Source organism: Passer montanus, unplaced genomic scaffold, assembly GCF_014805655.1.
Source record: "Passer montanus isolate IOZ18808 unplaced genomic scaffold, ASM1480565v1 scaffold39, whole genome shotgun sequence".
Lineage (NCBI taxonomy): Eukaryota > Metazoa > Chordata > Aves > Passeriformes > Passeridae > Passer > Passer montanus.
In genome coordinates this window covers 5,867,408-5,885,555 of record NW_024368707.1, presented here as the reverse complement: position 1 = coordinate 5,885,555, position 18,148 = coordinate 5,867,408, and the positions used below count along the sequence as shown (strand labels likewise).

Sequence of the window (18,148 nt, the reverse complement as noted above, 5' to 3'; positions counted from 1 at the left end):
TGAACCTTTGAATATTTTAAAAAGATGTGGGTGGTGGAATTAATGTGTATCAATTTAGAAAGCCTTACATTAAGCATGTCTACAGTTTATAAAATGTTGATATATGGAGAGATGTATTTTTTAGAAAAAAAATTAACAGAAGCTGCTCTCTTAAATACCTCTGTGATAGGATGTTCTGGAACACTTCTTACTATGAAATACTTCTTATTCCAGAAATAAAAGTATTTAAATGAAATCTACAGTAAAATATTTCAGTGTGTCAGAACATTTCAGTATTTTCAAAACTGAAGATTCTCCTTTTTTTAATTTTTTTTTAAAATGAATGTGTTTATCTGCAGTTGATCTGCGAAACAAAAGTATTTAAATGAAATCTACAGTAAAATATTTCAGTGTGTCAGAACATTTCAGTATTTTCAAAACTGAAGATTCTCCTTTTTTAATTTTTTTAAAAAATGAATTTGTTTATCTGCAGTTGATCTGTTTTATAAAAGATTTTCTTTGGTTTGTACTTACTACAGATGTATTTTCTAAAGTGGAGATGCCCACCCATTATTGCTTGGCTCTGCTGGAGCTGAATGGCATTGGTTTCAGCACAACAGCCTACGAAACCCAGAAACAAGTCATGCAGGCTAAACTGAGCCAGATTGAGACCAAGGCATATCAGCTGGCAGGGCACAGCTTCTCCTTGACCAGCCCTGATGACATTGCAGAGGTACATGAGGGCTGGGGTTGGGAGGGGGGGAGCTTCCCCAGAAGTTATCATCAAGAGGCTTTGGCTAAAATAAGAAAAAAATTTCTTCGTGGGAAGACAGCGTGACAAAAATCCAAAATGCAAACCCAGCTCTGCTGAGAGTTCATTTATCCTTACACTCCTTATGAGCTTGCTGCCTGCAAGAGGCTGTCTCTCCAGCTTGTTACTGATTATTCTGATTTCTGCCAACTTTAGCAGAGATAAAGAAGGTAGAAGTGGAAATACGTATGTTGGAAATGAAAACCAAGTGAAAATAAGCATGTGGTTTGTATAGGACCATGGCCTCTCATGGTGCATGAGATATCTGCCAGTTAAATGGCTTTTGGAGTATTTTGGATGAGTGGTACAGGACTGAAGAAGGTTTTTTGCAATGCCAGTGTCCTGCACACGAGATGTGATTTGTTGTAATGTAGTCTTGAGTCTAAAAAGAGTTGTTCTGAAAAAGTTGCATTGTTACCCTTATCCCTGTACAGGCATGAACAAGGAGGAAAAACTGCTTTAAAAGTTTTGAATCAAGTGCTATCTGCTGGAGCTGAATGGCATTGGTTTCAGCACAACAGCCTACGAAACCCAGAAACAAGTCATGCAGGCTAAACTGAGCCAGATTGAGACCAAGGCATATCAGCTGGCAGGGCACAGCTTCTCCTTGACCAGCCCTGATGACATTGCAGAGGTACATGAGGGCTGGGGTTGGGAGGGGGGGAACTTCCCCAGAAGTTATCATCAAGAGGCTTTGGCTAAAATAAGAAAAAAATTTCTTCGTGGGAAGACAGCGTGACAAAAATCCAAAATGCAAACCCAGCTCTGCTGAGAGTTCATTTATCCTTACACTCCTTGTGAGCTTGCTGCCTGCAAGAGGCTGAGTCTCTCCTGCTTGTTACTGATTATTCTGATTTCTGCCAACTTTAGCAGAGATAAAGAAGGTAGAAGTGGAAATACGTATGTTGGAAATGAAAACCAAGTGAAAATAAACATGTGGTTTGTATGTATGGTGCATGAAATATCTGCCAGTTAAATGGCTTTTGGAGTATTTTGGATGAGTGGTACAGGACTGGAGAAGGTTTTTTGCAATGCCAGTGTCCTGCACACGAGATGTGATTTGTTGTAATGTAGTCTTGAGTCTAAAAAGAGTTGTTCTGAAAAAGTTGCATTGTTACCCTTATCCCTGTACAGGCATGAACAAGGAGGAAAAACTGCTTTAAAAGTTTTGAATCAAGTGCTATCTGCTTTTAACAACCTTTTAAGAACTGAAATTTTTTAAAGTCTAAGAAACAGATTTCTGTGTAAAGTAGTAAAGCTTTCATTCCTGAAGAATTAAACTTGCTATCTGCTTTTAAGAACTGAAATTTTTTAAAGTCTAAGAAACAGATTTCTGTGTAAAGTAGTAAAGCTTTTATTCCTGAAGAATTAAATTTTTTTTTTAATGCACATTACATGGAATGATTGAAATAGATTAAAATTGCTGTGCATGGTTTTCACCCCCTTCTCTTTTTTTTTTTCCCCATATACTATTTTCTCACTGAGGGGCTGTACTTTATGGAAAAGTAGTCAAAATCTGCAAGCAGCTATCAGTAAAATAAATTCCACAGAAATATTCCTTCTTTGTAAGTGTAGAATCTTGCTCAGTAACAGTAGTCTAAGTTAGAACTCCTGAAATAATGCTTGACTTCAGTTTCACTCTGCTTCATGGAAAAGGGGAAGTAAAGTTTTGTCTGAAATGCTGTTTTCTGAAGCTTGTACCTCATGTGGAAATTTATTACCAGTCATGCAAAGTACCTTGTGTAAGTTAATGAAACTTTACCCTTCTAGTTTTGTGTCAGTGAAACTTCTGTGCCATAGATGGGCAGGAGAAAAGCGTTCTGTTCCCTTCTGCCAGCTGTGAAATCAAAGACAATAGCTGCTAAGTATGGTGTCATGCTGCACAGAAACATAAAGTGAAAAATTAAGAGCCGTATTCTGTCTGTCACCAAATGAGCATATACTTAATTTTCTGGTTTTTGGCAATTTGTTAGAAAAACTGATATTCTAGCTGTTCTCTGAAAGGTATTTGTCACCACCTCTTTTCTGTGCCATTCATATTGTTCTGAAGCCTGCTCCCTGCTAATACTTCTTTTTTTTCACCAATGTTCTTCCCACTTTCAGTCATCTGAACATTACATTTTATTACAGCTGACTGTCAGTAGTAACCTCACTTATTGGATGGAGTTAATTACCTTTTCTAAAAACATACCTCTGAACTTAAACTTAGAGTGTTCAGAAAATGAGATTTTAAATTGCATTTCGTAGTTAATTAAAATGAGGAGGAATGACTTTGATAGCTGGGATCTTTAATCAGCTTTTTAATTACCTGAAGCATTTGTACTATCCTTTGGCTGGAACAAGCTGTTTAAGTGCTCAATTGCTTTTGTTTTCTCCTGGGAGCAGCATGCAAAAACTGATGTGAAATTCTGGCCTCTTTCAGGTGTTGTTCCTGGAGCTGAAGTTGCCACAAAATGGAGATGTGAAAGTCCAAGGGAACAAGAAAACCCTCGGTTACACCAGAAGAGCAACTGCTAAAGGAAACAGGGTCAGGCTAAGCAAGCAGTTCAGTACAACCAAGGTACAGTATAAGCTGTTTCTAATCTGAAAGTAAATTTTAATTGCCTTTTGCTCCTCCAGTTACCACTGGAAATTCAAACTGGGTTCTACCTTCTCTGTTAGCAGAATTAGTGATTCCTACTCTCCTACATCTTGAGTGCAGTGAGGACATGCCTGTAAATAGCAGGCTTCAATAAGAGTAAATCAGGCAGAATCTGATTTCCCAAATCACGTGTAAGACCAAAATAGCACAATAATTTTGTAAAGCCAATAGCAGAAGAATTTTTCCACATCAGCTTGAGAGTTACTTAAATACCATGTCAACTAAATACAATATTTTCTCTTCCTGCTCCTATCAAATCTGTATTTTTTGCTTCAGAGAATTTGTCTTCAGAATGGCTAATCTGATGGCTTATCAAATTTAGTATATCAGAGGCTTGTATAATGTGAAGGCTATTGACATTCTTGTCAGTTGATAAATATTGTGGACCTGCATTAATACCAACTGCTGCAGGCTAACGGGTGCTCTTGCTAGACAAGTGAAATTAGCAGATATATATGTTCCTGTTTTCAGGACTCATTAATCTGTGTTGTTTTCTTAGTTTCCCCTTGTTCAGTGTAGTCTGTACTCGGAAGACAAGTATTGATTTCTGGAACTCAAGTGGCAGTGAAGACATTGGGTGCAGTGGTGGTGGCAGAGCAGGGAGCAAGAAGCAAAGAGAGGATTTCCTCCTTTTGTGATGTGGAGGGATGAGGCTGCAGCTGCCTGCGGTGCACAAAAAAAACCCCCAGTTATTTCGAGAAATGTTTGCATGTCACTGTCTTTTGAAATTCTTGTTAGTCCCTTTATATTTCTGATTCAGCTGAAAGGATTTGATTGCTAGTGATCAGCTTTGTCTTTCAAGGAGCATGGTCAAGGGCTTCACTTGGTGTTCCTAGTGTACAGATAGGAGAGAGCAGGGAGAAAAATATGCAAGAGGATGGAGGAGAAGCATTAACGCTGGACAAGAGGAGACATCGTAGGGGACCTATGGCAAGTGATGCTTTATTTCATAATTTCAGGTGGTTTATTGGTTGGTGAAGGTTAAGAGTGATGGAAGGGTGCAGAAGTCCAAAGAGAAGTGATTGTCTTCTCATGGGTAATAAAACTGCAGCTGTGTCAGGTGGTGCTTTGATTACCCAGGTGTAGGTGGTATAAGTGGAGAGGATATTGATTTAATTTTAAGGCAGTGACACTGGAAGCTCACTGTGGGTGAAGGAGTCACTTTTTCCTGCAGAACAGCAAAAACTTTATAAATAAAGTTTTAAAGGCCGTTGATTAATTGTGCCCTTTTCTTCCCACAAGGATGTTCTGGAGAAATTAAAGACACTTCACCCATTGCCAGGGCTGATATTGGAATGGAGGAGGATCAACAATGCCATTACTAAAGTGGTGTTTCCACTGCAGAGGGAGAAGCGATTGAATTCTGCACTGGGAATGGAAAGGATATATCCAATTTCACAGACTCACACAGCTACAGGTGAACAAATGTGTGCAAGTACCTCAGTTCTTACTGGCTTTTTGTCTTTTTGTATGCGTGTGCAGCTTTTCTAAGAGGAAAAGATAGGAAATCAAGCCTGTGCTCTGCTTCAAGCAAACAAAAATACTGGTACATCTATTTGACATATATCTGCCTTAAGAAAACAAATGTTTAAAATAGCTTTTGTGTTCACGAGCATTATTATTCATTTCTTGCACATATTACCATGTAAAGCTCCGACTCTAGAACAGGTTATTAGTGATACCGAAACAGGGAACCATCACAAGCCCATTAAACACAAATTGCTTTTCCTTTTTAATTTTTTTTCAGTGTTTGTGTCCTCTCACTCTCCTGCCCACAGTATTTTGGAGATGCAGTGTGTGCAGATGTATTAAGTTAGAGAGACTCCTTTTGGACCCTTCCTTAATTCTGCCCTATCTTCCTTTCAGGTCGAGTAACCTTCACAGAACCAAATATCCAGAATGTGCCAAAAGATTTTGAGATTGAAATGCCGACTGTGGTTGAAGAAAGCCCCCCCTCCCAAGCCCATGGAAAATCTCGTGCTGCATTGGGGGGCAGGTAGGAGGATCTTGACAAAGCTTCTGTCTAATCTTAATGTGGTTGGGTTGTCAAATTTCTCTTTTCTGCCTTCACCTGTGGCTGCTGTCATGTCAGTGTGACTTGTTATTCTGTGTTTCTCTTGCTGGGGAATAAATACCTAAAAATCAGTGATACATGAAAGACATAATAATACTAACAGCATGTGGTTTCATGTAGCTATTTGCTTTCTTTTTGACGTTCTTTATGAAACCCCTCAGTGAGATTAGCATTGTGTTCCCAGCTGTTGGATGGAAAGCCTGAGTGTGAAAATAACCAAACTGAAGTTAGGATCTGGTTTGACTTGCTAAGAACTACTCTGAAAGAGGATAGAATATTGTGGAAGAAGCAGAAGAAAATTCATTTGTTTTATGCTGTGCAGCTCCCTTTTGAAGGGAACAGGGGTGAACACATTTTTCATTCTCTGTTAATAATTTCATTTGTGATAGTGACCTGCAGTAACTACCAGGTAGCAGAGGAAGATTTCTAAATTTGGTTTCTCTTTACCACATAACCTGTTTTCTATGATTCTACAATTCTACTTTGACAGCATTACATGCCAATGCCTAAACAGTTGTGTGGAAGTCTAGTGAAACACCAATCTTTTAGCATCTACCTTGTGAGCTTTGAGGCTTCCTGCTTGGTGGTACTTTTCTGCCTGTTCATTTTCTCTTTCCGTTCAGGTTCTTGTCCCAATTGTGTCACCTGAGTGACTTTTCTAAGCTTTTTTTCCCCACAGCAAGATGTGAGAAATTTGAGAAGGTTTTTGATTCTTCTATCCGGTGCCTCCTACCACCATGTGTTTAACACCCTTGTGCCTTGGGAAAGTAATGAGAAGAGAACCCAGGAGTAGAAGGATCTTGTTCATCTCCCTCTCAGAAAACCAGGCATAGCCATGGAGGCAGGAATGTCATTGCTGTGGCAGTGCTCAGGCTTGCAGCAGTTTTTCAGGATGCCTGGGGAGTGTGCTGGTTTCTTGAGAGTCTTCCCTGTAAAAAAGAGCCCATCAAAGAGCTGGAGTGCCTGCCAGACTCTGAGAGGTCTCTCAGGCTGACTTTTCCTACATTTTCCTACATTCCTTAGTTAAGCAGCCACTGTGTTAGGAAGATGGGCAATCCTAAAGGCACAGAAATGACTACTGGCACAAAAGAAATTGCCATCCAGCCAAGTCTGATCAGCCTTCCAGGCTTTGGTCCAAACTGTCTATTATCTGACTAACTACTATTGCTACTCTTTCCTCCTGTTGTAAGAAGCTTCTGACCAAAGGAGTGTAGCCAAATTAGGTCATGGTATAAAGCCCTTACACATTTAACTAAATTGAGAACCTATGCTGAACAGTGTGATTTTCTGCAGTAGCCAGACATGCAATTGTTCCTCACCTTTATTTCTTTTGAAAATTTATTTCTGTGATTTTTGTGCATTCATCTCATTGATCCCTACCATGCCTGAAAAGCCAATACTTAAAAAGAAAAGGAAGTGCACAAGGGAGAGCATGATGGTTTTTTTCTGTGCTCTGCTGAAACTAGTCTTGATCTCAGAGATACCTTTTCATTTTGATAAAAAATTTGCTCAGATCCCTGATCCAGACATCAAAGACTTAAAAAGGTTTTGCCTTCCAGTGAAGAGCCCATTGGACTGTCTGGTAGATGGTGCTGATTGGAGACTGTGATGTGAATGGTGTCAGAGCTGTGCACTGTTCAGTGGATGTGCTCATGGATACAATTCCATCTGCAGCTACAAATGGTGGGACAGGAGACCTAAGCAGCCCTGAGAGGACACAGAGCACATGGGTGACACTGTAAACTTTTGGCCACTCAGAAAAGAAAATTGAGCAGCTTTGGGGCACTTTTCCTCTCAGTCTTCAGGGAGGAAATGTGCAGTGTGTAATGAGCACCTTTTCTGCAACTTCTGCTCTGTTTTTACAGGCTTACTTGTGAATGTGTGTGCGTGTGCAGTAATGAGGGTGATCTTGGTGGGGGCATTTTTCTGCCTCTGGGCTGGTGTGTGCATTCTGCAGAGGAGAATGATGTTGAGGGACTTGGCACTCAAGGTGAAGTGTTGAGTTTTTAGGATTCCTGTGACTCTGCTGTCTTTCTGGAATAAGCTCATCACAGATCTGGGGCCATTCATCTTACCTGTTTTAGAGCAGAATGATCCAATTTCTAAACTGAATCCTGAATGTACTAGGAAGATTTATCCCTAAATCTTTTTGGAATCAGTAAATCCCTTTCAGATGTTTATGTGGTCTCTGTCCAGTTCCTCCATGGTCAAATTTGGGTATGGATTGTTCAGAAAAATGGAATAGAGGCCAGTGTCTTACTTGTTTTCACTGATCTGTTGTGGTAAAAATGATTATGCATCTCTTAGTATTTTAGAAGTTGGTGAAGGGCAGTAATTTTTTTTCTCCACAGATGCAGAAAGCGTTCCAGTATTTTGCCTAATGGACTAAAGGTTCAAGCTGCAAACAGATCTGAAGAAAGAGGAATGCCATTTTCTGTTAGCATGAGGCATGCTTTTGTTCCTTTCCCAGGTAATGCCTTGCTCCTGCTCCAGAACTGTTAAGTATATGGTTAGCAAAAAAGATATAATGAAGGTTTAAGGATTGATAACAGTATATATGTGTCTGAGCAGCCTACTTGGAAAACTAGTGCAGTAGTTAGCATGCCTTCAAAATTATTCACACAACTGTAAGAGAGTTTCAGTTGGGCAACGTACTCCAATGATACCATTAACATGTTCACACTTTCATTTCCTCTTTAAAAATACCTGTTTTTTGAAGAGGTAGCTAAGGCAGCTCTTAATACAGAAATTGCACTGTACCTAGTGTTCTTTCTATTAAAATGTCAGTTCTCACATTGCCTGCTCTGTCTTAGACACCTGGACAGATACTTGTCTATATGGTTTTGATGGATTCTAAATGTGATTATATGTAAAGCATGCAGGCCTGAGCACTGGAGAAACAGGCAAGAATTTGTCTTGATAGAATTTTCTGTGAAAAACTCTCAGAGCAGAAGATAAAGGGCGGGTTCAGTCCTTCTTGCTGGCAAGTTGAATGGAATATTGGAATAATTTATGAAATAATGCTTTCTGATAACTTCTTGACTTCAGGTGGCTTAATCTTGGCTGCTGATTACTCTCAGCTGGAACTGAGGATCCTTGCTCATTTGTCTTGTGACTGTCGCCTCATTCAAGCCTTGAATGGTGGTACCGATGTCTTTAAGAGCATCGCAGCCGAATGGAAAATGATCGATCCCGAAGCTGTTGGGGACAGGACCAGGCAACAAGCTAAGCAGGTAATTTTAGGAAAAAATTCAATAGCAGCTTTCTGGGCAGGAAGGTTCAGTGTTCAACACACTGTAGCATGTTTTTCTGTTTGAGTTTGGCCGTGATTGTTCAGTAGTTCCTTTGTCCATCGTCCCACTCCCAGTACGTTGCAACTGGAGCTGTCAGGGTTTTTTTGGGGTGATGAGGGTGGAGAAAAGCAGCATGAATGGCTTGGACTCAGAGGGGGTCTCCCTTCTTGAATACTTGCCATGGTTTCCACGCACTTGTCTTCCAGTGGATCACATTTTGTTTTGGCTCTGCTTTCGCTGCGTGGCTGACCAAACTGTTGCGATTCTTCACCCTTTCTTCTGGCAGATCTGCTATGGAATCATCTATGGAATAGGAGCAAAATCTTTAGGCGAGCAGATGGAGATTGATGAAAATGAAGCTGCCAGTTACATTGAATCCTTCAAATCGAGATACGCAGGTTTGCATATGGCTGTTTGGGAGCTGGATGGTGGTGGTGGTTGTTGTTTTTAATCCCTTCTATCCATGTTTCTTCAAATCCTAAATTTGTCTCAATTTACTACTTGTATCTCTTGAAAATGCTTTTAATTTTGAAAATGTCTGGTCATGAATGCAGCAGTTTGGTACTCTGTAATGTCTTGCTCTGCATTTGTTTTATTTACCTTTAGGATTTTGTTCTTTACTTATTACAATTTTTTTTGGTAATTTTAATTAATTAATAAGCCCTGGGGAGTAATTTTAAAGCTCTTCAGTTTATGAATGAGAAACATGCTTTTCCTTATTAAAACACACAGCTTCAAATGATATGCTGTGACAACTTTAGAACCATGCTTATAATTTTTAAATACAACCACTTCTTTCTTCTGCTTTTGTCTTCTGCTTTCATGGAGTTTTAAACTGTTTTACATATTACTCTTTAATTTTTATCCAGCTGCTCAGAGTAGCTCTCCCCTGTTTTGTAAAAAGTCGTGGCTGTGTTTCTAAGCAGCATGTTAATTTGTAGGAAAGATGTAGAGAGAATAGAGCTGCAATCAGAAAAAGAATGGAGGGCAAATGGGACAAGAGGCAACTAGCTCTAATCATAGGACTTGAAAATGAGCTGGAAAATGATGTTCTGAAGATTTAGGGTTTGTTTCTTTCGGAGACAGATGCAGAAAAACAGTTTTCTGTTAAGATTCTGTCTCCATTAATTTCTGAATAGTCTCTCCTTCATGACCATTAAGAATGACTTCCTGCTTCCTCTCTCTCGGGACGTGTGTGTGCATACAAACTGCAGTGTACCTGATATTGTAACTTCCCTTCCTGTGGGTTTTCACTTGCTCGGTGTTGCCGGGCTGACTGCTAAATGACATACCTCATGAATTGACTTAGGCTGCCAATCCTGATTTTGAATACCTCCTTTTATGTTTTGTATTTTGTAAACATGGAAAGAAGCTGTCTGAAGTTAACTTTTCCCACTTTAGTACAGTTGTTACCTGAACTTGCAGTGCAAGTTCACTCTTCCCTGTCTCACCTTTCTTTGACCTGTTTCTTTTTAACACTCTTGGTGGATTTGCTCCTTCCCTTGCAAAGTGCAGGTGGGTGATTTTCTTTCATCCTAGAATCTGAAGGGACACAGCCTGAAGTCAGGCAGCCTGAGGCATCAAGGGCTTTGGCTTCTGCTTTCAATTTACTCTCTCCCTACTACTTGTCTTTCCAGTGCTGGTCCAGGTTCTGACCTCTCCATTATCAATAATACACATATGACCCTCTGTGCTTGGGCACTGGGCAGGATGGACTTCCCACCTCCTTGTGCACAGCCAGATATCCTGACACTGTGCACTCTCTTCCACCTCAAAAGTCTTAATAGGTTCTGCAGCAGAGCTGAATGAGTGATTGTGTGCCTTTGTCCACTGATGGGGTCTGGGAAATTTAAAGGATCTCCTCTATGCTGCTTGGCTGCCCCAGACTGCTTCCAGTGACCCCACTGAGAAGTCAGTACAGAACATCAGCTGTATTACAGAAAACTTTCTCTCTCCTTTCACAGGGGTTCAGAAATTCTTGAGGGAGACAGTGCGGAGCTGCAGGAGGGATGGGTTTGTGCAGACCATCCTGGGGAGACGGCGCTACCTGCCAGCTATCAAAGATCCAAACCCCTACAGTAAAGCTCATGTATGTCGAGTGCTGTGCCTTTTTAAAACTCTTTTTTAGTTTTATTTTTAAAATGCCAGATTTCTTTGCAAAACCGTGTCTGCAGATTTACAAGGTTTGTGAGCCATCTTAGTCATGACCTTCCACTTCTTGCTCAGTTCATTGTTCCCTCAGTCACTCTCTGAATAACAGAGCTTTTGTCATGGCCTGTTTGACGAAAGTCTTCTGTGACTGGGTGTGCAGCTGTCATCACTGTGCTAACCTCACTTCAGAACTCCCACGTTGGAGCTGGAGTGAGTAATTTATTGAAATCAATGGACATGATTTTACAAAGCCTCCACACAGGGGTACACTTAAACTCTTCAGGCTGAGTTGCTCCCACTCTGCAGTCTTTGTATGTTATGTGCTGTCAGCACTTGAACAAGAAAGGGCATTTAAGACCTATATTTTTGGGTGTTTGTTCATTTTCTTATTTTCCCTGAAAGGAAAATTGTTCTAACTTCTTAGATAAGTATTTACTTAGTATACACCTTCACACTAATTTTTTTTCCATGTCATTTTGGACACTTCTGCCATAGACTCTACTTCAGTAAGAGTAAACTGACTCCCTAGGGAGGTGTTTCTGTGGGGAGGAAGCATTATACTTCTCAGTAGGAAGCTGGATCAGGTTGTATGGAATTAAAGACTAGAGTAAAACAGGGAGGCAGTGGGGGAGTTTGTACTCCAAACAGTTGACAGGGAAACAAGAAGGCTTTAAAAAAACTTTTGAAAATAATGGACAATTTGATCTGAAAAATACTTCAGCAGGAAGCTTTCTAGATGCATCTTCTGTTCAAATTTGATTTAGTCTTTAAAATCATATTAAACACCAGTTAATGAATTATCTTCACTTAGATTTCAGCATCCTCATAGTTCTTTGCAGATGTTTCAGCTCTAAACAAAGAAGAAACTTTCAGTACAGTTTTCTTGTCTGAGGAGGGGATTAGTAGAGGAGTTGCTTGTGTTGAAAAAAAAATGGTGGTCTGCTGTGTTTTTGCACAGCTGTAATGCTCTGGCAGTCAGGATTTAGTGTGGCAGACCAAACTGTTAGTCCATGAAGTCCAGTTCCTTGCCTTCGGTTGTCCATCCCTTATGGCTTTGAAGATAGGCAGAAGTGTCTTGTGGTGCTTAGATTAACTGAGATTTTTCCTCTCCCCTTGAAACTGTTACCATGGGTATATGCTTCTCCTTCCTGTGGATTGTGACTTGCAGATTATCACTCTTGATATTCATTAATTTTAAATTTGTGGAATTTTGTCAGGTGCCTGTAGAAATGTTGTGTCTGAAGCTAGTCTATAATGTGTTTTTCTCTCAAGCAGATAGAACAAACTTTTTATTTCGAATTTTTACTCTGTGTATATTTGGCCATGTATTTATTATTTTTAATTAAGTACGTGTGACATGTTGGATTTAATTTTTTGGGGGTGAGTTTTGAGAGCAACTATCTCTGTTCAGGCAGAGCGCCAGGCTGTGAATACGACTGTTCAGGGATCTGCTGCAGATATTGTCAAAACAGCCACTGTCAATATTCAGAGACGCCTGGAAGCTTTCTCCTCTGTGTTCAAGTCCCATGGACATCTGGAGAGCTCCTTCCAGAGAGATAAAAGCGGTATGGTTGCCTCTTCTTTGCACATTGGAGCAAGATTTTCAGTGTTACTAATGTTAATTTAAAAAAAAAAAAAAAGGCATGAAAAAAAGTTAGTACTTTTGGGACTAGAGGTGGGAGAAGTTTTATTTTCTAACAGTGCTAAGTCTGCGTTTAAGGGGCAAAAAAGTCATCAGGAAGGAGGAAGAATGTCTGCTCAACAAACTAAAGCAAATGTGACCAGAACAGAGATTCCAGTTACCTCAGAGCAGATCTTGAAAAGGTTGGCAGTGAGAGGTCATGTGTGATGTGGTCTGTGATGCCACCACAGAATTGTTCAGAAGCAGGAAGGAGGAACTGAGCAACTCTCTGGCTTCAGAGGCAGTGAAAAAATTGAGTGTGCTGACTTCTTTTTCCAAAAATACATTTTTTGGTTAGAATTAATTCTGGAATTTGTTGGTTGGAATTGGATGCACAGAGACTTCACAAGAGTATTATATGAAGCACTTATCATAAGTTTTTTCAACATAAGTTTTTTTCTGCTGATAGCAAAGCTGTTCTGGGGTGTTCATTCCCAGAGGAATGCCACAAAGACTTTTTTTAGATTAATGTACATGGTGTTTTGCTCATCAGGTGTATTTTAGGAAGACTACTTAAAAGATGGAGAGCTGTATTTCTTTGATAGCTCTTATGCTTTAATTGAAACATGAAGCTGTCTTAATATGAAGAGTCTGATTTGGAAACTAAATAATTAATTGGCAAACCTCTAAAAATGTGTCAGGGAGTTTATTTTGGAGATTCAGAGGTCAGCTAGGAGTAGAAGGCATGAGCTTGGCAGAGCTTCCCACCCCTCCTAGAGGTAGAAGCTCCTGACCTTTGGCCAGTGTAGTTGTAGGGAGGTGAGTAGATGCATTTGTGACAGTTTTCCCCTGCTCTGATACTGAGTGTTTCCAGAACTGGAAGGAATTCTTCTTCAGCAAGTTAGAGGTGCCTGTGCCATCAGAGGAGCATCCTGCATCATGTGGCTGCTTCAACATTGCTGCTTCAGTGTGAGGCTTGTGTGAGCAGCTGATGATGGCTTGAAACCCTCTCTGTGAACTGAAGTCCTCCTGTTAGCTAACCTGAGAAATAAATAACTTTTGAGTCTCTGCGTCTGAGGTGGTGTTTGTTTATTTTAAAACACCAACAGCTTTTACCATGGAAGGATTTGTTTTATTTTTTGTCAGGGAAGGTCCACCAGGATCTTGGTTTTGTCAGCTGCTTACTTGTTTATTCAATAACTGCTCTTTTCTTCCTTCCTCAGTTCTGCTCAGGAGCTACACATTCAGAAACTGCATTTTGCAGGGGGCTGACTGCTTTCTTAAACTAGCCATTAAAATGTTTGTGGAAGAAAAGCAGAATCCTAATTCATTGCCAGAGAGAATGTTGTAAACCAGCTTCTGATTAAACTTTGCACTATTTTGTTTAAAATTTACTTTCAAACCAGATGGTTCAGGAGACACAACTGTCTCTTGCTTCTGTTCTGATTCATGTCTTTATAATGTAAAGCTGAAATGTGTATATCTAAAATACTTCTCATTAACATTTTTTCCCTCAGTAGCTGTACAAATATTGATAGAATAGCCATGATTTGTGGTTTTGTCTGTAGGCACAGGCTTTTTAATTTTCAAGGTCCTCACGTTCTTTTTGTCAGCACTAGGAATGTGCAAAGGCTTTTGATACAAGAAACACACTTTTGTATGATGGTGCCAAACAAACTCTGCTCTTCACCTGTGTAGGAAGGCTGTTGAGGAGGAGAAACACAGGGATGTTACATCCCATCAGAGGAGGCTTCTTCATCCTCCAGCTGCACGATGAGCTCCTCTATGAAGTTGCAGAGGACGATGTCATCCAGGTACAGCCCTGCAGTTCCTCTTCCAGCTCTGCTGCATCACTGTATTTCCAACAAGCCTTCCTTCTGGGAGCTCACATTCTCTTCCCTGGATCCTCCCCTCCCTGGGTGCTGAAAGGGCTGTGAAAACAAAGTTCAGTTGGATGCAAAAAACATGTTTGCATGCTTGATCCCTTGATTTTTGGGTTCAAGCCACCCCCATGGCTGAAGTTCATTTTCAGTGTGTGCTTTGTTGCTTGTATCAGCAGTTCATGCAACTTCTCTGTGAGGCTTGAATAGTGAAGTGGCTTAGTATTGTTGACAGGTGTAGGGGGAAGTGTTTCCTCATCTGGAGGTATTTTGCCTTCCTGTTTTTGCTCTGGTGCCTAGCTCAGAACTGTACTCTTTGTGCAGAGAAAGGAGGATTCTATCCTTTTGGTACTCCTTTCCTCATTCCCTAACTACTTTCCTCTTCCTGGTTGGAGCACTGTGGTGCTGGCTGGCAGAGGGGTAGGTACAACGAAAATCTGCTCTGTGCTTTTTAAGTGCCCTTAATGTCTGTGTGTGTGCTCCTCTTCCCTGAAGGCACTCCTGGGCCTGGGCAGAGGAGTCTGTGTGCCAGTTTTGTTGCTTGTATCAGCAGTTCATGCAACTTCTCTGTGAGGCTTGAATAGTGAAGTGGCTTAGTATTGTTGACAGGTGTAGGGGGAAGTGTTTCCTCATCTGGAGGTATTTTGCCTTCCTGTTTATGCTCTGGGGTGCCTAGCTCAGAACTGTACTTTGTGCAGAGAAAGGAGGATTCTATCCTTTTGGTACTCCTTTCCTCATTCCCTAACTACTTTTCTTCCTGGTTGGAGCACTGTGGTGCTGTGTGCCAGCTCTCAGGGGCAGGTGTTAGAGCTGGATGTTGGCAGCTCAGTGTTTCCCAAGTCCTGAGCACCAACACAGGGAGGCTCCCAGACTGTGCTTCCATATCCTAGGGTACCTTTCTTCCCTTTCTGCACAGGCACATCACTGATGACAAAAGGTCATCTCCTGATGGCAAGCAGTAACTCATAGTCTGACAGAGCTTTCAGCAGTGCTGACTGGCCTGAGCATGCATGTATATATTAATAAATATCTGCTAATAAAAATATGAAGAATGTGAGTATATTTATTAATAATATAGATGTGTTCATGTAAATAAAAGGTTTGGTATTTTTGTCTTGAATTTCAGCTCAAGATTTTTCTCATTTTGCCAGCTTTGTTCAGACATCTGCTGCTTCAATCTAGGCAGGCTGTTTTTGAGACTGAAAGGCTCCTAATATTCTTCCTGTAGAAGACTGAAATCCCCTGAGTATAGGCTTTAACATCTTTAGATACTGACTCCAGTTTATCATGGTGTTCCCAGGAGAACTGGAGACAAGTGAATGGATTTGCTTATTTTTTTATTGTATTCTCTGTATTTCATTAACTACCTCAACTTCAAGAGCAATTATTACCAGCTTTTCTCACTCCCTTCAGATGTATTTCTCCATAGATTTTTCTGGGAAGTTGCCAGAAAAATAAACCAGCAACTGCCTGCCCTGCTGTCCCTGGTTCTGGGTGCAGCAGCCCTAATCAGATATTCTTTGCTGGTGCCATGTGCTGGACTTGTGACCATTCTCAAAGAATCTCCTTCTGTATGGTTCATGTTTCTTTTGATCTGCTGGGCCCCAAACTTGATCAAGGCTGGAGTGGTTTGAATAAAGTGGAAAATTGATTTGTGTGTCATGCAAGCAACATTTTCTATGTTCCAGAATTTCATTTCCTTGTTTTCTCACAGCAGCGTGCCTTGCTTAGGCCCTGTTCAGTTTTTAATCTCTGATAACCCCATTTTTTTTCCTGCCCAGGTAGTTATTTTTCATCCTATTTTTGAACAGTAGATTATTTCTGTCCTAATTCTCTGCCCTGCTTCTTTCTGCTCTGTACTTGTCTGTGCTGAATTACATCCTATTTCAAAACACTTTTCTAGGTTATCAAGATCATTTTGAAATGCAGTATGTAGGGACATAGGGGCTTGGCAGACAGATTTTCCCCTAGTTCTTCATGCTGTTGTAAACTTCATCTTGTGCTCTGATTTCCTCAAATCCCCTCCTCCATTCCCCAGCAAAAACCATGGAGGAATTTCTATGGTGCCTCCCTGTCAGGAAATGATGAAAACACATGGAAGGGTCAGACAGCTTGAATAGTTCCTCTGCTGCCAGGGTGGCTTCTAGCTGAGCTGAGGAATCACCATCACTTCAAAGCCTCTTTTCAGTCTGCTGTGGAAAGGTTCATGGCATGGGTGTGGATTGAGAGATTCATTCAAATAAGCAATCCAGACCAGGCTGGATTCTGCATAGGTCTTGGGGGAGGAAAAGGGGTGGTACCTTTGTCCAGAGCAAGTTTTTACAGTCAGGAGAAAAAAATCCAGTCTCTTGTAATCCAAACTGCTGCAGAAAGAAATAATTTCTGGTCTCCTAACTATGTGTTGAAATGAGTGTTTTCTTAGGAATACTTCTGGAGAGCAGAGAACAGTTACCTCATCTGTTTACTAGAGGGCAGGAGTTGCCTTAACTAAATAGTGAGGGGGAACCTGGGCAGTATTTGTAGCATCCACATGGAGTGTGCCCTGCTTTCCCAAAATCCAGTCTCTTGTAATCCAAACTGCTGCAGAAAGAAATAATTTCTGGTCTCCTAACTATGTGTTGAAATGAGTGTTTTCTTAGGAATACTTCTGGAGAGCAGAGAACAGTTACCTCATCTGTTTACTAGAGGGCAGGAATTGCCTTAACTAAATAGTGAGGGGAACCTGGGCAGTATTTGTAGCACCCACATGGAGTGTGCCCTGCTTTCCCAGAGGTTTATGATTTGTGTTTCACAGAGTGCTTTTCAAGCTGGCACAACATGGAGGAGCCACCGTTCTTTGCTCCTGGCAAATTGTGTCTTGCTTTCAGTACCTTGAAGTTTTCAGAACAAACTCCGTGAAACACTTAAGAGTTGTGCAGCTGAGTGAAAGATGAGACTCTTCAGGAGTCTTAGGTGTTTAACAGAAAGTTAATCTTGGCCTCTTTTTTTGAGTAGACTTTAACACTGCAGAACCAGTCACAGTTCTGTGCTGCATGAAATCTCGCTGGCTTTATACAGTTTCTCCATTCATAAGCACTGATCAGGATTTGCTTGCATTCCCATTGGTGGTAAGTCAGTGCAAATAAATGCATGATAGGATTCCAGGTGCTTGTCTGCCCCAGCTACTGACAGAAACCCAGAGCACTGAAGCTGTATGTGTGTCTGATGCCTGATGTTTTCTTCTAGGTTGCTCAGATCGTGAAACATGAGATGGAAAACGCCATCAAACTCTCAGTGAAACTGAATGTTAAAGTAAAAATTGGCCCCAGCTGGGGAGACCTGCAGGACCTGGAGCTGTGACACTGCTGTGTGACTTCCCCATGTGTGGGGAGGCAGCAGCACCACGGACTGAAGGGTGAAGGCCTGGGATCACCTGCGGGCGGTGTGATCCTCCTGGGCTGTGGTTCTGCTGGCAGGGTACCCAGCTGCCTTCTGAAACCTGTGCTGGAAGCTGGGATGAACTCACCAAGCCAAACCAGCCAGAGCTCAGCCAGAGCACTGAAACATGTTTCAACTGTGAAATTATTAATTGTTAAAAGAAGGATATTTAAATGAATTCTGCCAAGGGTGCTTGATCTTGTATAAACCCCCAAAGTCTAATGAATTTATTACACATGAAATGAGCCGGAATATGTTATTAAAACAAGATGCAAACATAA

General features: G+C 40.9%; 1 protein-coding gene across 4 annotated transcripts in view; it reads left to right on the top strand.

Annotated features, from left to right (window-relative positions):
- Positions 1-18,148, top strand: part of POLQ (DNA polymerase theta) — a 54,805-nt gene extending 36,657 nt beyond the window's left edge. For 3 of the 4 annotated variants that reach the window (XM_039718152.1, XM_039718154.1, XM_039718155.1), the window contains 11 exons: positions 519-712; positions 3,213-3,350; positions 4,674-4,848; positions 5,298-5,427; positions 7,857-7,975; positions 8,554-8,738; positions 9,085-9,196; positions 10,763-10,887; positions 12,361-12,514; positions 14,269-14,384; positions 17,676-18,148. In XM_039718152.1, coding sequence (XP_039574086.1) covers positions 519-712; positions 3,213-3,350; positions 4,674-4,848; positions 5,298-5,427; positions 7,857-7,975; positions 8,554-8,738; positions 9,085-9,196; positions 10,763-10,887; positions 12,361-12,514; positions 14,269-14,384; positions 17,676-17,789 — 1,562 coding nt within the window. In that variant the 3' untranslated portion in view covers positions 17,790-18,148. Of the gene's footprint in view, positions 1-518; positions 713-1,296; positions 1,425-3,212; positions 3,351-4,673; positions 4,849-5,297; positions 5,428-7,856; positions 7,976-8,553; positions 8,739-9,084; positions 9,197-10,762; positions 10,888-12,360; positions 12,515-14,268; positions 14,385-17,675 lie in introns of all 4 variants that reach the window. The other variant, XM_039718153.1, reaches the window with a different exon arrangement.